This window comes from Alligator mississippiensis, chromosome 8, assembly GCF_030867095.1.
Source record: "Alligator mississippiensis isolate rAllMis1 chromosome 8, rAllMis1, whole genome shotgun sequence".
In the NCBI taxonomy this organism is placed as follows: domain Eukaryota; kingdom Metazoa; phylum Chordata; order Crocodylia; family Alligatoridae; genus Alligator; species Alligator mississippiensis.
In genome coordinates this window covers 13,940,645-13,959,260 of record NC_081831.1, presented here as the reverse complement: position 1 = coordinate 13,959,260, position 18,616 = coordinate 13,940,645, and the positions used below count along the sequence as shown (strand labels likewise).

At 47.2% G+C, this 18,616-nt stretch overlaps 1 protein-coding gene across 1 annotated transcript in view; it reads left to right on the top strand.

The window, feature by feature from the left end:
• The first annotated feature begins 1,822 nt into the window (after positions 1-1,822).
• UBE2O (ubiquitin conjugating enzyme E2 O) overlaps positions 1,823-18,616 on the top strand; it is a 92,676-nt gene continuing 75,882 nt past the window's right edge. Inside the window, exon 1 of the mRNA XM_019494191.2 lies at positions 1,823-2,245. Within this exon, the coding sequence (XP_019349736.2) occupies positions 1,847-2,245 (399 nt within the window). The 5' untranslated portion in view covers positions 1,823-1,846. The remainder of the gene's footprint in view (positions 2,246-18,616) is intronic.

Here is an 18,616-nt window from a genome sequence, read left to right as displayed (position 1 = left end):
GGCTTGAAACATGTTTAATCTACAGTTACACACCAATGAAACTTCCTCATCCCCTTCTCTTCTCCCCACAACAGAAATGGCCTTGCCCCTAAAGTGAAAGTTGAAACTACTCCATATCCCTCCCAGCTCATGAAAAACAGCATTTGAGGAGCCTCTCCCTCCCTTCCCAGAAGGAAACAAAGGAGCCGTGCCAGGCTATCTCCAACTCAGCTGACTTAAGCCTCTTCATACCAAGGTGAACAGTAAATTTCTCAGTTTATGGATATCAGGCTGCTGAGCACTCCCCCTCAGCTATATCAAGGAGGATTCAGCTCGAGTGCATCTGGGATCGTGGACAGCCATAGACCATTTAGCAGGTAGATCCAGACTCCCCAGCCACGTAGGGCTTTAAGGATTAAAACTAATACCTTAACCTCCCCCTGGAGACCTGGAGTCAGCCATGCAGACCCTAGAGCAGTAGGATCACAAGCTCACAGGGAGCTGGAGTAGGGGGGTCCTAGTGCAGCAGACCAGTCTCCAGGGCAATGTGCACCTGAGGCATCAGACGCCAGCTGGCAAAGGGTCTGGGCTGGCAGAGCACATGGAGACACGGGCTGTGCACGTGGGGCTACAGGTGGGGGAAGATCAGACAGGGAAGAAGGTTGTGGAGCCCTCTTCTGCTGCTGTTAGGCTGGGCATCAGCAGGGGCACCAGGAAGTCAGGCGAGGCCTGATGAAGCATGACCAGGGACCCCCAGCACGGCGCTGGACCAGCACACGGGGGTAAGGGCACAAAGGGATGCTGCTCAGTAGGGCTGGGAGGATGCAGGGGAGGGGGGCACAGGCACACGCATGCTCAGCCCTGCCCTGCTTGCCAGCACCTAATGCAGGATGTTTGCTCCTCCCCACCCAAGTCTTGAGACTTTATTTTGCAGAGGAAAAACATCTGTTTTATTCACGATTTCCCTTTTCGTTCAGTGCTGGCTAGGTCCAGATGCGGCACCAATTTCCGAGCCCTGTGACTCCAGGGCGATACAGAGATGGCCACCCCTGCCCTGGGGAAGGGCCTGGCACAGGGCGGCTCCTTCCACAACCAGGGGGTGACACCTTTCCTCTGCAAAATGAAGTCTCAAGCCTTGGGGGGGGAGCAAAAATCCTGCACAAGAAGCCCTCCGGCACGATGGCTGCTCCCCGGGAGCAGGGGAGCCGTGTCCCCAGACACAGAGGGGACTATAAGTCTATGAGGGGCGCACATCAGGGCCTGGGGGAGCATCTATTCACCAAGGCCCCCCCAGCAGAGGACAAGATACAATGGGTACAAAGTGTCTTGACGCCCACCTTGCTGGGGCATCTGACCCCAGCGGTCTGTCCTGCCCACGTGCAGGGGGGCTGGACCCGATGATCTGCAAGGTCCCTTCCAGCCCCTAACAACTATGACACCACGAGCGAGGTGGGCAGCACTCCTCTGCCACTGACTGAAGGCAGGGCCCTGCCCAAATCCCCTCGGAGAGACGCGTCTCCCGAAGGGGCGGGCCAACATCCGGCTCCCGGTGGCGGGCGGGGCTTACCGCAGGCAGGGAGACGTCACTCCCGGGCTGCCCGCGGTGGGCGGGGCCTCGCCGCCGGGCCGTGACGCGTCTCCCGAAGGGGCGGGCTAACATCCGGCTCCCGGCAGTGGGCGGGGCTACCGCTGTCTGGCACACGTAGCGTCCGAGCAGCCCGCGGTGGGTGGGGCCTTGACGCGAGTCTCGCCGTCGCGCAGTGGGCGGGGGCCCGCCTCCAGCCCCGCCCCCCCGGCCGTGACGCGACCTGGCCCCGCCCCCGCCGCCTCCTGCCCGCGGCGCCCCCCGCTCACGCAGACCGGCGCCATGGCGGAGCAGCCCGCAGCGCCCGCGCCGGCCCCGGCCCCGGCTCCGGCTCCAGCGCCGGCCGAGCCTGAGCCCGAGCCCCCCGCCGCCACCGCCGCGCCCGAGCCCCCCGCCGCCGGCTCGCAGCGCCTGCTCTTCTCGCACGACCTGGTGTCGGGGCGCTACCGGGGCGCCGTGCGCTTCGGCCTGGTGCGGCTCATCCACGGCGAGGACTCGGACTCTGAGGAGGACGAGGGCGGCCGCGGCGCCGGCGCCGGCGCCGGCAGCTCGGGCGGCTCCGAGTCGGGCGCGCCCGGGGCCGGCGGCGCGGACGAGAGCCGAGCCAGCCCCCTGCGCCGCGGCTACGTGCGGGTGCAGTGGTACCCCGAGGGCGTCAAGCAGCACGTCAAGGAGACCAAGGTGGGGCCCGGCCCGGCCCGGCCCGGCCGCCGCGTGAGCACCTCGGGGCGCGTGTCGAGCGGGACCCTGGCGTGCGGTGGCACACCACCTGCGTGCCGCGTGCGGGGCGCGCCCAGACCGCCCGGCCCCGCGCCTGTGCCTATTAAGTGGGGACATTAGCACACATGCATGTATTTGCCTAATGCCTGCCGATTAAGGTATGGGGGCTGCACCCCAAACCGCCCCGTCCCCTCCTCTGTCCCTGTTAAGCGGGGATACCTGTATATATTTGCATAATATCTACCTACTCATCAGTGGGGGCTGCGCCCTGAGTCCCCCGTCCCCGTGTATTCGTATATGAAGTGGGGATAGTCATATATTTGTACACCACCTTAGTCTTCATGTGTGAGGGTGCACCCCAAGCCCCCTCCCCTCCTATTTGCACGTTAAGTGGGGGTATTAGCACATATAATGTATCTCCATACTATCTATGTATTTGTCTCTGGTGGCTGCATCCTGAACCCCACCCCCATCCCTGCATATTTGCATGTTAAGTGGGGGCATTAGCGCATATAATATATTTGCATAGTGTCTATTTGTGTGCAGGGGCAGCACCCTGAACCATGCTCCCCATCCCCTCATATTTACTTATTAAATGGGCCCATTGGCATATATGTATATATTTGCGTAGTATGCATGTATTTGTGTGGGGGCTGCACCCCGAATCTCCCCATCCCCACGTATTAAGGGAATGTATTATGATATATGCATGTATTGAACCAGAACCCCCCCACGCCATAGTGCTCCCCACCCTGGCCCCAATCCTGGTGCAATGTGACGTCTGCCCGTGTTACCAGGCCGGGCCCCACCCGGATCTGAAATTCACTGGCACCCCCCAGTGCTGCTTGTCTCCTGCTAAAGTCAAGTTTTGCCCCCAGGTGTGCAGCCCCCCCATGCATCTGGGCTGGCCCGGGGTGTCAGGCACGCGCGTTGGCTGCAGCCATGTCTGAATGAAAGGCACATTGCTTGGAAGCCGGTCGCTGCCTCGGTGCGCGAGGGACGGGGGGACCCCGGGGGCCGCGGTGGCCTACCTCAGCCAGCTGAGCCTGTAGGCATGCCCCACAGCCACCCTGTGCCCCAGTTGCTGGGCTGCTTTGCACGGCTGCTGCTGGGAGCCAGCGCGGCCTGGAGTCGCCGTGGCTTAAAATAATTCCTCGTTTCCTTTGGAAGCGCAGCGGGTTCCTCGCGTCTGCTGGTGCTGGTGTGTTTGGGAGGAGGGGGAAATGAGCCACATCAGGTCTCGACATGTTCAAACTTGGTGTTGGATTCTGCTTGAGTCTCAACTACAGACCGTGCAGAGTCTAGAGGCAGCCACCCCGGGCCAGCCTGGGTTTTTTGGTTGAAAATGAGCCTCCCCTTCTTTCCCCACCCAAAGATTTGAAAACTGTTAGTATGTGAAGGTGAATTAAACTGTGAAGAGGTCATAAAGGAGTTTCTCCACTCTCGGTAGAAGCCGGTACAGCGTATATCCTATATCTCCTTCTCATATGGAATGTGTGAGATGTCTGTGCTAGGCTTGACCAGCTGAAGGTTTTAGACCAGGGTGGATTCATGGATTTACCCTTGTTTTTCTCTCCAGTGGTCCTTGCTGGCAGTCAGGCCTGTGTAAAGTTCAACCCCTTTACCCCTCTTTGAAGAGCTGCAAGGCATTGCTGGAAGGATTTGAGGCCTGCTTTTCCACTGCTCCCACTTCCCAAAGTTAGCCTAGTGGTGGGATTGTTACACACAGTGACTGATAATACAGGGGAGACAAAAGAGAGGGAGAGAGAGGGCACTGTATCATAATACAAAGGGGTCTGTGATGAATGGGCGTCACGCAGAACAAAACAGAAGGCCTGTGCTGTCCTGGCAGCAGAGAGGTTGTATTCTGCTCTGTGGGGCTAAGTGCAAGCATGCGCGCGCTCTCTGCACAGTCTTTGACCTCCCTCTGTAGAATCCTCCCTGGACTTCTGAAGCAATCAGTGCATTTGTAATTCTAGTAGAAATCGGTAGGATCATAAAATGCTAATGGTCTGAGCTAAATTTAGGGTCTGTCATCACCAGGCACGTGAACAGTTAAGGCACACAATATGAAATATAGAAGGCTATTAGTACTATGCACAGTATTTCTGCATTTATTTTTCAACCCTTCTTGGACTTGTGGTCCATCAGGCAATCGTTCCTTTTCACACGAAAATTCTTTTAAAAATGACTGGAGTTAAGCTCTTAAATCAATTTTTGGCACCTAAAGCATGAAGCTTCGAATTTAGGATTCATTATCAGGGTCCTTGAGTAGAAAATAGCAGTATCCATTTTCTCATGGCACCTTTTTTTCCTCTCTTCAGTATAGGCAGAAGGCTTGGCTCTCTTGCTATGAGAAATCAAAAGAGGTTGTTTAAATTAGTAGCCTTTTTCCTTTCTCTTTTATTGCCCTATTTCCTTTGCAAAGGTCAGAGACTTAACAGATAAAATGTGTTGTCGGGGGAATTCCAAAGTGCTGAAGGAATTTAGGAAGACGTATCCCTTTGACTTCTTGCTGCCCTTCCCCGTCTGAAAATTTCCCTCTACTCACCAAACTGAGAGGCCATTTGGTACAGTTTGGATTGCGTTTGTGATTCTGGTAAACCTTACAGGATATTTCATTTCACATCTGTTCACAGTTCATAAAACTGTGTATCACTTCTGACCTGAATGCTGCAGGTTTTGCTAACGCACGAGAAACTGATGGTTTTCATTGTCCAAACGTGAAGATGCAAAGTGTAAATGCAGTAATTCAGGCTGGGAAGGAGGAATGGTAACTATTGCAGTTACAGTAGTTTTAGGCATTAGCAACCAACTAGTAATAAGGATAGGGGAGGTTTCTAAACTGTTTTGAACAAGACTTTCAATGGCACCTTTATTGGTGAAACTACTCACTTTGCTTTCACAGAAACTGTTCCATGCAATTACTGCTGATCTGATAAAATGTTGGATATAAGATGAACAGTTTTTCCTGGTTCTCCCTTCCTTTCCTAACTCCTGGTTGGCATGTTATGCTAGAGAAGGAACAAAGGTAGGCCTGTGGCCAAGACTCAGGCTTTTGAATCAGCAGCTTCAGTCCTTTTCCCTGCTCTGCCATGGGTGGCTTATGCAATTGAGCAAGTCACTTGCTCTGCAGCTCAGTTTTGCCATGTGGAACTGTGGGTGTTCCTCGATTTTTATACGGATGACGTAAAGCTCAATTCATCAATCTTTGCAAAGCACTTGTACAGCTCCTTTTATCTGAAAGTAAGACATTTGCTGGCAAGCACAAGCATCAGGCTTTAGAGACAGCAGAAAAACCCTCAGCTGTAGCTTCATGCAAAGGTGGCAGCAGATAACTCATTGCTTATGTAAGTATAGAAAATTGCAAGGTTGTTCTCTAGACTCTTGCCAGGTAAACTGAATTGCCCTACTTCACGCTTAGTCCTTCTAAAACCACAGAGTTCGAAGTAAATCTTCCTAATGGCCTGGGAAATGCACAAGCATAAGGCACTAATCCTTTTTTGCTTCTAGCAACTTTCTGGCTTTTCCCATGCTAACATATTGTGGCACTGTGTATTGGTAATGCTGTAGAATGTAGCTGGGTTGGATTATAATATTAGTCTATATTTAATATACCATAATACCCAAATTTGGGGCCTACAGTACTGAAAACTCATTGGCGCCCCCACCTGAAAAAATAAGTTGTTAACATTGTTCATTCCTGGCCAAATCCTGTAGCAAGGTTCTTCTCTGACTTTGAATGTCCTGGTTCTGCGGACTCCTTTCTTGCCTTCCACACATGGTGTTGCATGCCAGAACAATCTAAAAATCTCCTCTGGCTCTTCAGAAATAGTCTTGTATTTGGAGGAATACATGCCGTCCTTGCATTGGCTTATCCTCCACTTCTTCACATTCTTGAAGACTGAATAGCTCTTCTCGTTGATGTAAAACTGCAAACGTGCTTCACATTGGAATTCTTGCTGTTTCCGCTAGGCATTGTTTGTCATCCTAAAGAGGAGGAGTCATTGCTGGCTTCACAGCATTAATATTTTGTACCTAACCTAACTTAAATCTCAAGAGTAGTTAGTTATATTTTAATATTCCCAATGCAGCAGTGAGCAAAAACACATAGGCGTATTTAATAGGAATAGGGATTACAAACTGTCTTAATATACTAAGTTTCCTTCTCTTACCAGTTCAGCTTTTCAATTCTCTTCACCAATACTGAGTTTCACAAAGGGAGAGAACTCCTGTGCCCTGGTATCACTATCTTGGCAGCGGGGATGCCACTTTAAATGGCTTATTTCAGGGCCCACAGCAAACCAGCCTTGATTCATGGTCGCAGTGCTCTCAGCAAGAGATGTGCTTGCCTAGTGCTGAAGTGAAGTTGTTGCTGTGCTGATCCAGGAAATACGTGAAAGGTGGGAATTCTTATGGTTGATACCTTTTACTCACGGGACCCAACTGTATGGTCTAGGTGCATTTGCTCCATTAGTAATAAATGGGGCACGTTTAGCAATAAATGGGGTAGATGCAATATCCATCTGCATCCCAACGATAATGAGTTACTGCTGTTTCTCAAGCAATGAGTAGTGTAGGTGTGTGTGTATATGTAATTTTTAATCTCCACATTGGGCTGCTGCTTTAATAGAAAAAACTCTGGATGTAACATCATAAAAGCACTGGTAAAGCAGTTTGTTTGCCTAGCCCAGGAGTACACTGATAACATTGTACTGGCAGTAAGGCAGGGGGCTGGGAATTCATGGTCTGACCCAGTATGGCACTTCTTTTGTTCTTGTGACTGGCATAGCAGGGTCGTGGTACTGTGGCAGAACTATGTTGGAAGTTTCCTCTACTGTCTTGTTAGTTTCCCGAGCACCAAAAGGCAATTTGGCTTGAAGAGATTTTTGTTCCTTTCATACCTGCCTGGCAAACTGATTCACACTAGCAAGGCTCCTTCAGAGCAAATCCAGTGGCTGATCAACTCTGTTAACGAGAGAAGTTGTTTCCAGTAGCTGCCTTCAGAAGTTTTATTGCAGATCCAGCTCTGCTTCATCCCACACAGGCCTTCTGTTCCTTCCCACTGTTCATTGCTAAAATTTCTTGACCTCAAATGCTGACTCATGAATAGGAGAATAGGTGCAGGCAAATGCTCTTTCTAAAGAAACAAGTCCCACTTAGTTTCCAGGTTCCTCATGGTTTGGATTTTATTGTTTAAATTTTGTGTAGGCTTAAACATGGCTCCACATCAGCATCGTGCAGACAGGGCCTGACACAGGCATTGGCGAACTGGGCAGCTGCCCAGGGTCCAGACAGAAAGGGTCGCCAAAAATGGTGAAAATAATAATAATAGTAGTAGTAGTAATTATTATTATTATTATTATTATTATTATTATTATCATCATCATCATCATCTCTGGCTAAGGGGTCCCGGTACTAAAAGTTTGCCCAGGGCTGCCAGGAGTCTAGGTACAGTGCGGCATGCAGAATAAGTACGTCTGCTCTGCTGGTGAATGTTTGTGCAGACTTCTTTCAGTTTTTTTCTTTCTTGATCACAACCTATACCTTTCAGGACCAAGCACCTGTGTTTACAGTGTTACATGAACTGATAATGAGGATCTCATCCTACGTGGTGCATCTGTTGGCTTTAGGTAGCGTTAATGCTACAGGGTACGGAAGAATCTCGATGGTTTCAATCCCAAATTTCTAGTAGTGGGGACAGATATGTAGAAAATGTTGCTGATGCATGACAAGGACAAGGGGCAGCATGACAAGACCATGTCTGTTACGCCTGGAAGGCATAGCCCCCTCATACCCCTCCCCTACTCCCCCCATCACCTAGTTGAAAAACCAGAACCCCACAGATCCTTTTGAGCTATCCAGTCTTTTTGTGCAGTCCCATTTGGAGGCTCTCGTATGGGCTGTTCAGGTGCTAATCATAGCTAGACAGTACATGTTGCATAAACATGAGTGGATGAAAACATCCAGAGCCTGCAAAACCTTTCATCTTCAAAGCCAAACAATATGATTTCTGTCTAGAAATTCACAGATGCTGAGCATTTAGCTTTCAACAGGTTTTAGCTCACAGAAGTATGATTCGTTGTCAGGAGCCATGAATAAAGGCTGATGACCGTGCAGAATTATAGTTCTGATGCCGCACACAAATTTAATGCCCTAAACCATTAATATTGGTATTTATTGAGCGGAGAAGCTGTATCTTAACTCTCCTCTTGCTTTTGACATTTCAGTCAGTGTCTCGGGGGATTTCTTTGAAACCACCTGACATTCACAGCGGTTAGAGACAGGAGAAGAGCAAACGGCTTACTGGAATTTTTGCAGTTCTCTGTAAAATTGAATCACTTTAATGGATAACCTGTTCCAATCCTCTGAATATCCATTGCAAGGTTACTTGCCCTTGACTTAATTTTCCATTTTGCTCTGCGGGTTGAGGACTTTGATTCGTTTGACTCTGACAACATAGACTTGAGGATCATCATAAGTATTTTCTTATAAAAATGAAATCCTGTAAACCTCCAGGGATCTCAAACATCTGAGTAACAGCAGGAGAAGGGTATACAGCTTTCGAGGAGCAGATACTAGTAAAATGTGCAACATGAATCCTAGTGTGAACATGGTGGGTCAGTAGGCATACTATGAAATCCACATGTGATTATGCCAGGTCTAGCCATAATCTTTATTTAAAACTTTAATCCGGCAGATGTGTTGAGATGCAGCATCTCTTTCCAGTGCCAACCTTGGAGTTGAAAGTAAGCTGTGTTCACTGATGCCTTGGGTATTAACTGCATCTGAGATCAGCTAAGCTCTCATGATTGTTGAACAGTAAAAATAATTAAGGTTTGTTTTTTGTTTTTTTTTAATTGACCTGTAAGATAAACCGGTGAAACCCTTGCCAGCCATTGACATGCGTGTGTGCTTTTTGCTTTGACCATCTTCCCCAATACAGACTGGGGAACGATCATCTAGGCTGCAGTATTGCAGAAAAAGGACTGGGAGGGGGGCAGGGAGGAGGGATGTTACAACGGACCAGAAGCTGAATATGAGCCAGTAGTATGCTTTTACTGGAAGAAAAACTAACAGGGTTGTATTAACAGGAATGTTACTTGCAAATCAAGGGAAGTTATTCTTCTGCACTGTTTGGCATGAGTGAGGCCTCGCCTGGAGTACTTGCTGCGGCCAGTTTTGGGTCCCACATGTATCAAAAAATTTAAAAAAAAGATGTGGACAGATTGAAAAGGGTCCAGCAGAGAGTGACCACAATTATTAGACCTATTATGAGGCCTAGGAAATGTAAATTCTGAGGAAAGGCTGAAAGAACTAGGATTATTTAATGGTCAGGAAAGTGGGGAAACGGTTGGCAAGTATTACTTGATAAGTCGTCAAATTCCTAAAGGTATATTTATAAATGAGGTTGAAGGCAGACCAGTGGTGCTCAGCCATTTCAGACTCAATGCAAACCATACCCTTCATTAGACTCGAGGTATCCCTCAGAAAATGCCAACTCTTAGCTTTATAAGGTTCTTTGGGTAAATGTGATGCCTTTTATTAAGCCAGCTAAATAGTTGGAAAAATTGTTCTGTGTAAACTTTCGGGCACAAGCATCCTTCTTTAGGCATAGGGAGAGTGTCCCTATGCCTGAAGAAGGGTGCTTGCGCCAGAGAGTTTGCAAAGAACAATTTTTTCCAGCTATTTAGTTGGCCTAATAAAAGGCATCACATTTACCCAAAGAACCTGGTCTGCCTGTCCCTAGACCAACATGCCTGTCCCTAGACCAACATGGCTATAACCAACACCCCCAAAATGTTTTAGCTTTTACTCATTATTTTTTTTTCACTATGAAAAAATAGTAAAGCAGTTCTTTTCTTGCAAAGAACTTAGAAATATCACAACAGGTAAGAATGCTTTTACACGTTCTGGATTCCTATTTGAAATCTCTGGTTTATCTTGCTATTCATGTTAGGTGTTTGCACAATGAAGGGTGCTCGTATTGCATGGCACCCTTAAGGCTCTTGCAGTGTCCTGGTGGAGAATCACTGAGGATTCTCTGTGGCCATAGGGGACAGGACTAGGAACAATTGTCTCAAACTGCAGCAGAGGAAATTCAGGTTGGAGATTAGGGAGGATTTTCTCACTATGAGGGTGGTTATGCATCAGAACATGGCCCTGTGATGTCCCTTCCAGCCCTAATTTTCTGTGATTTCATCAGAGATCCTTTTTCATTGACATTGTACAAGTTAGGGTGCTGGCCTCCACAGACGAGCACCTTCAAACAGCATGGAGGAGGTTGCTTTCTCTCTTGGGGTGTTGCAGACAGTTCGAACACCAGGATTTTTCTGCCAAATTCCTTTTGAGTGCAAGATTTTACTTGCCCACCTCTGCTTTCCCTAGGCCCCTCCTCTCTTGAGAAAAAAGTGACGTTATTTTGAACATTTTGGTGTCTGTGTTGATGCTGGGAACAGCCGTAATAACTGACATTTGCAAAGCTAAAAGCCCCATCCCACCTGACTGTTTGACTGTTTTAATTACCTATGGGATTTCAAAGGCTCTGAACATTGACAACACCTTCCTAAATGCTAGCTAGCTAGGAAGAACCTGCTTCATTGTTTCCACCGTGCCTGTTCCCTTTTTTTATTAGGCACTTCTATTTTCTTGATGATCAGGATAGAGAAAATAGGTGTTTATACCGACAATTCCACCTGACACCTAAGAACTGAAAAAGAGACGTGAATAATATAAATATGTTTTTAAAATTTGCTTTCTCGCTGTTTTACATTGTACGTTTGACAGCACTTGATATGGAAACGGGGAAACAGCTGGTAGTTTTTCCTGTATATTACTGGTCTCTAGTACAGGTTGGGGAAAAGCAATATTTTTCTGAAATGTTTTTGAATTCGTAGTAATTAGTAGTCTCCCTCTCTTAAAACAAACTTTAGCTGTTTTTTCAAGTGCTCTCTCTCAAGTAGTAAGGATCCTATTTGCTGTCATTATTGCACCTGCTTATTTCTTTACAGGTCTGCTTGGAAAGTCTGCTCTTAATGACCAGGGACTTTGTGCAACTGCTCAACCTGATGCAATAGCTTTTTTTTTTAAGAACTGTTCCCAACTTGAATTTGGTGTAACCTCGGCAAAGCTCCATTTCCATATTATACTCCTTAAATAGTGCTGTCATTTAAAAAGGAAATCCATTATTTTTAGAGTAGAAGGGTTTCTTTGCTCACCTGTTGAGGATCTAAGGTTGTTTTTAGAAAGGGATAACCTGAGCATTCAGAGGATGCCGTAAAACCAGCTGCAAAGGCAGTGCTATCAAATGTGCTAAATAGATTGGTTTTTGTTAATATTTTTGTCAGTGGTGCTATTGGAGATTTACTGATAACCAGGGATTCTGGTTTTTCCTGATTAAAAAAAAATTGCAAATTCTCTGATAAATGCCCCCAATTCCATGATTAAAATGCAAGGGCCCCTGCTCCCAATCTCCCCCAGCCCTGAAAGAGGGAGCCCCCAGCTGCCAGGGCTACAGGGCCTGGGTCCACAGCCCCTTGCCCCTGGGAGGAGGTGGTGGCTGCTGCACCGGAGCAGAGCCCAGCTCCCCTGCCTGCTGCAGGCTTAGGTGGGGGGTGTGATGGCTCCCTGCTGTTGTGTGCTGATCTGTGACCCCCATATCTGTGCATGGGGTGGGGGCAGGCTCCTGCCCTTCTGCCGTCCCCTGTGGCCTCCATAGCCCAACAGGTGCAACTGGGCATGGCAGAGCGGGGCTGCATAGAGAAGGTCATTGCTGCTGTGACCTCCATGCTGCCCTGGCAATGCATCCCCCTGCCCGTGCAGCAGCAGTGAGGGGCACAACTCTACGCCGCTGCCCCTGCTGCTGCTGTGTGTGCAAGAGCCTGCTCGCCAGGACAGCACAGAGCTTGCAGTGGCAAGGAGCTTCCCCACATGGCCCAGCTCTGCCCTGCCATGTCAGGTCACCTGCTGGGCTATGGAGGCCCCGGGCGAGAGCAGCGGGGTGCGGAGCCGCAGCGGGCAGCCTGCCCTGGGCACAGATCTGGGGGACGTGGGTCCCCCCTGCCTTTTCCTTGTGTAAAGAGGAAAATCCACATTTTTCTTCATTTTCCATGGGAAACGGAAAACCCAGGTCCCTGCTGATGTCTATAGAAGCTACAACATGTTTAGTCAAACATCATTTTCCAGTTGGCAGATGTCTCTTTAAATTTTTCCCTCCTGTCAATCCTATATACTTAATAAACTACGCACACAAAATCACTGTGGCTACCAGCGGTGTGAAACATGGTAGCTGTCTGAAAGCAACACTCCAGTGCTCTAGGGAAAATTGAGAATAATACCTGGTTCAAATGAAAACTTGAAAGAGTAACCTCTTGTATGTAGAGCACAGTTACTTTGGACACAATCTGGCAAGAATGAAAGGACCTGCGTGAAGTTAAGCACCAAAAGGAAGCTTATTAGATGGAAAATGGTGGAATTGTTGCATTGCATCTTTCAGTCTAGGGCCTCTCCCTGATATAGAGGGGGTAGCCCAGGGTGCGACTGTGCCTCACTGATGCTGCTGTGCCCCAACTCAATATCTTGTATTATCTGTAGCTTGCCTTCATTCCCAGATCAAGCATGGCAGCTTGTTTTGTTGCCGCAGAGACAGTCCCATGCACAAGTGGGATTGAGCTTTTTTTTTTTCTCCAGACTGGTGGTGGTTTTTTTATTACAGGTATGTTACCATAAGGAATTGCTTTGGCTCTGTAGAGGAAGTGACACGTTCTTTTTTGCACATTTAACTACCAGATGGGAAAAAATCCTCTATTTTTAATAGATGGCGATAGGGAGATATATCTATAAATGGATTTTGGACACTGATGAAGCAAACTGCTTTGGTAGGAGAAACTGTTAAGGTAAATGGCTTTTTCCCTGCAGCATTTCATAGATTCGTAGACATTAGGGCCGGAAGGGACCTCAGAAGATCATCGAGTCCAGCCCCCTGCCCCAGGGGCAGGAAGTCAGCTGGGGTCATAGGATCCCAGCAAGATAAACATCCAAATGTCTCTTGAAGGCATTCAAAGTAGGTGCTTGAACCACCTCCGGTGGCAGTCTATTCCAAACAGTAAAGAAGTTCTTCCTTCCAGCCTGAAGCAGTCCTAGATTCATAGATGCTAGGGTCAGGGAAGGGACCTCAATAGATCGAGTCCAACCCCCTGCATAGGCAGGAAAGAGTGCTGGGTCTAGATGACCCCAGCTAGATGCCTATCTAACCCCAGCTAGATGCCTAGTCCTGGAGGAGTTTGTGACCGTTCGATCTCGTCATCCCTTGGGGCGCTCTGGTACTTCTATTAAAGGTTTCAAGGCAGTGGTCAGTGTTCTTTCCCCGTTCCTAGGCTATCTATTCCTCTAAGTAGATTAAGGTGAAAGGTACCAGTTCAAGATGGGAGGATTTGAGAACAATACATCTTTACCTGTTAACACTGCATATTTTAAAGAAACCCTTCTCAGTTTTAAGCTTAACATATTCTTTTCAGGGAGTGTGTGGGTACACATATGTACGTGGATACTAATGGGAAGTACTGTGTGAGCATTCGTATGTTGTTGGCATCCTTAACAATGAGAGTGTGGAGCTGTTGGAGAGAGGACATCAGCTGGTAATCTCCTTGTGAAGCATGACCTTGTACAAGGCCGACTACTCTGCTAGTATTAACAAGCCAATGAATAATTATAAGCTAATATAAATTGTCTCTTGGCCTTGTTCCCCTTTCTCTGCTGCTTGTGTGGGAGGCTTCTCATTGAGGGTACACAATGCTGAGCGCGGTACTACGGGGTAAGGGCAGATGAGCACGAAACTGGGCAGTTCATTTGCTTGGTTTTGGGGTTTTTTTTCAGCTTTGGGCCAGGACTTTCCAAGCCAGATACTTTGGGGTCTAACTTTAACCAAGTGGCTTAGTTCTTCAGCAGCTCTGAACACTCACCCACCCCTTGACAGCAAGTACTTTTTAAATGGTGCCACTTACTTAGGACCACAAATATGGGTTTGTTCCCTGCTTCAGGGACTCCGCTTTTAAAGTCAGGACTTCTGTTTTATTGGTCTCCATTGCCAACATGCTTCCCTGGGATGAAATGGTTGAACAACCTGAGGGTGGTGAGACAGGAGCTGTGGGTAAACTTTCTGGGAAAGGGAAGGGAGTCATTATCATTCAATTAGTTTAATTTCTTTTCTCAGTAATAAGTTTGCAGCGGGGATCCTCTGCTCATTTTGTATTTGTGATGTATTGTCTCATAGCCTCTAGTTACAGTCCCTGAGTCTGGCAGACTCGAGGTAGCTGTATCACTGCTCCATTAAGCAGTAGTTATTTCATGCCGTAAAATCACAACGCTGGTGCTGTGCATAGCTTCTTAGTTGGCATATATGAAATGCAGTCTAGGTGATCGCTGATAAGCGCTTCCTACCTGCTTGGGATGGCACCAACTCTTCTCTCAGGTAAGGATGGGACTCTGAGATGGACAAGGTGGCCAGGTGGGAAGAGAACCATTAATTGCAAGGTAACTGCCTGTTTTGTGTTTCTTAATAAATTTAAATTAGAATAACTAGGCAGCATTTCCATTATAGTTAGTGAAAGATAAGACTTTAAGATAAGACATAAAATACATTAGCACTAGAGGATCTGGAATTAGTTCCATCGTGACTCATTATACCTGTTTTTTCGAAAGCCATCGTTTTAATTCGAGGATAAAAGATTCCATATATGAATTGTTGTTTTAAGCAATGGTGCCGGTTCTCTGCTGCTAACAATACTTGGGGCTTATGTAGCACTTCTGTTCAAAGTGCTTTCTACTTGTTAATGTTGTGTGGGATCTTTGTGGCCATTTCTACAGGGAAAGTTATTGCAAACATTTCTCATTGTTGCTGATGTTAGTTCGGTCAGCTGGTGCTTGCTGTATTGGGAATGCTAACATAGCTGGCCTGCTGATGTGTTAAGTATTCTGTTGATGAAACCAAGACTGTCTTTAAGCTGGGGTAGGCATGATGATAAAAACCTGGAACCTGCACCTAAGCCATGTTCCTGGTAGGCACATTTACTGAAATCATCGGTGAGGACAGAGCTGCTCTAGGCATGTGATCCCTTCTCCCTCAATGTCCATTATTAATTAATCGCATGCTGCATATGCTCAGAGTGTTGCCATTTCACGATTGTAGTAAGTACCCTGGTTTTGTTGGATATCTTTGCTGTTCTGGGGGTTTGGATCTGTTATAAATAGTTATTCACCTAAGTGAATAAATCTAAGGCTATTGCATGAACTCTTCTTCTTAATACCAGTCACCATTACAGCGTGGGCAAGGACACCGCTTGTGGTCTAGTAAATATTCCTAGCAATGTTGCGAGGTTGGCTCATGCTCTGGATTAGAAATGTGTTCAGTGCCATGTAGCTTTTAGATGGTCCTGGTTTCATGTTCTTAATTTCTGGAAGGGTCTTTACTTAAAGTTGTTTCTAAAATCAAAGAAGTAGAGCAAGAGCCTCGATGTCGTGGAAGATCTGCTGGTTTTGACGCTCAGTTGTTGGTAGAGCCACGATGGCTACGATTGTGCATGAACACAGTAAGTCCGTTTCCCCCTCCCGTCCTGTTCTCCCCCTTTGCTGCAGAACCCAATTAGTGGCCAGTGCCAGCACAGGAATGTATTCCCTCCTACCCAGTCCTGTCTCTTGGCCCGGGCATGCTTCGTGCAGAAGCGTTCTGAAGGAAGTTTCATTTTATTCCAAACAGCCAGCTAGTATTTAGGCTCAATGATAATTCCCAGCAGTGTCCTAAAGTGCATTTTGGGGAGACTTTTTTTCTCCTTCAGCTTAGCTCTTCTATTCTCAAAACTGGGAGCTTTCTTTCTTTGAAGCCCAGTGTTTCCAATTCAAGGTGATAGTCCTCCTGACCTCCCTCATGGCATTTGTGTCCAAAATAAGTTCAAGAAATACCTTTTTCTTCCATTTATTAGTACTGTCAGTCCTGGAAGCATATTTATAATCCTCTGTAACTGAGATTTAGGCAACTCTGTGGCTTTGAATACATACATTCAACAAATTCTTTACCATGGTCATAAAATCATTAACCAAGGCCACTTTTGTGCTGATACCCAGAAGAAGCTGGTAGGCCTGCAGCTTTGAAGAATGGGCCTGATTCTCACCTTGCTCGGCTTTCACTACTGTGTAAATCCTGCTGTAATGGATCTTTGGACTCTAACATGAAGAAAAATAGGAACACTTTACCTCTGGTTATCAGAAGCCTTCCTTTGATTGATTTAATAAAGTCTACAAATGTAGCCTGCCCTGGAGGCAAAGCAGCCAAAATAAAAAGGTAAATTGACCTCCAAAGATTCGAATATGTGTTGCTTGCAGCAGTTCCTGCTCTATGTAGTAGGAGAAATCATCATGGCTTTCCCTCAATACAATTAGCAGTCTGCAATTTAAGAAAATAGACTTGAATTATCCTGCCAGTAGAAATTTTCCCAACTGGAACACATCCTGTGGGGGATGCTTCCTTGCTGTGGACAGACTGAAAGTACCCACTGAAGCAGTCTGTAGACCTTATTGCTCCAGGAAAGGAAATTTTAGGTAAACTTATAGATATCATTATTCTGAAATGTTATTAGACTGTACAATCCAGGGTGCATAGAGGTGCAGTGTATAGCTTGGTTTACTAGGCATCCTTTAAGGGGAGGGAAAAATTCCCATGCCATAGCATTTCTAGAAACTTAGTTAGAACCTTACTTTACTAGCCAAAAAAGTGATCTCAAAAGGCCCTTTCTCAAGTTGATCTGCTTCTAAAATTTGTATCTGGCTAAACGAGGTTTTCAGAATGCCAAAAACAAGCCAGCTCTCTGATGGTAACTGCTGTATGTACACTTCAATTAAACAGGTGGCTGCAGTACAGGTAAAAAAGACCTGTGCCAGCTCTCATCCTACTTGCTCAGGTGCCAATAGCAATGAAATAAATCTGTGCAATTGTGGTTTTGTTGCTGCCTGTGTTAAACCCATTTCATATCTGCCTATATATGTTGCAGTCAAGTCTCTTGCTTGGTGTGTGGATGCACCTTCAGTCTCAGAAGGTGGGAGATGTCACGGAGTTTAGCTGAAATATTTCAGTTGATTTTAGCAGGTGTACGTAGGAACTGGAGGAACATCATAGTCATTGGAACAAAACTCTTCGCTTGTTATCTCTTTATATCCAGAAGAGCTCAGAGGACATATGAGGTTCTTCTTCCTGGCTCTGGTATACAAGAGCAGACAAAATGACAGAGGAGGAAGGGAGAAATTTAAAGGCCAGCATCACTTTTGAGAGACCCCGCTGCATAGGAAGAACTAAGAGAGAGGTAATAATAGAACCTCATTCGTTTTACTGTTGACCCCCCCAAGCATCTCCATTCTCTGCAGCTTCTTCCCAGTTCATTAGCTGGTGTTTCTGTTAAATACATCTGTCAATGCTACTAAAGGCTATGCACGCTCTCTTTGTAGAGACACCAAAGCCTTGGACTTATTGCCACTCGCTTTTTCATCGTTTCCATAAAAACAGCACAGTAAGATTTTGTGCAGTGGTGCACTCATTGTCGGCATAGTTAACCACCTATTCAACCCGTGTAACTACTGACATATGTGACTGAATTCGCTTATCTGTGCTTCAGGCCACCAAGGCTAGAAGCTTCCTCTGTTTGGGTGGGTGTGGGGTTGGGGAATTTTTCTGCACAGGCACAGTGAAGCATCTTTCTTAGCATGCAATGTAAATCTGCCACATAATGCTTAGTGTTGAGCACCAGGACTGTGCAAAGCTTTGCCGGCTGTTTCGTTTCAACGCTGTTTTGGCTCATTTCAAGCTCGAAACAGCAAAATCGAAATGAAGGGCTTTGAAACAGCCTTGAAACAAAACTAGGCCAGTTGAAACGTTTTGGATTTCAAAGCAGCCAGCCAGCTGGTGGGAGACAGTGGATAACCAGGGCTGTGCTCCGATCGGCTCTGCCAGCCCCATGGAGCTCAGCCCGGTGGCGGAAGGCAGGCAGGGCCAGCGCCTCCTGCCACCAGGCTGCGTTCCACGGGGCTGCAAGCCCCTGGGAGCTGAGCCTGGTGGCAGGAGGTGCTTCCCCTCACTGGGCTCAGATCCCCAGGGCTGTGAGCTGCTGGGAACTGAGCCCGGCTGTGGGAAGCACCTCCTGTTGTCGGGCTGAGTTTCTAGCCCTTCGCAGGGGAAGCACCTCCTTAGCTTATCTTGTGCCTCCTTAGCTTATCTTGCTATCACAAAATGATGAAAGAAACTCAGGTTTTTTTGCCTGTCTGAGAGTAACGGGCAATCTGAGGCCACGT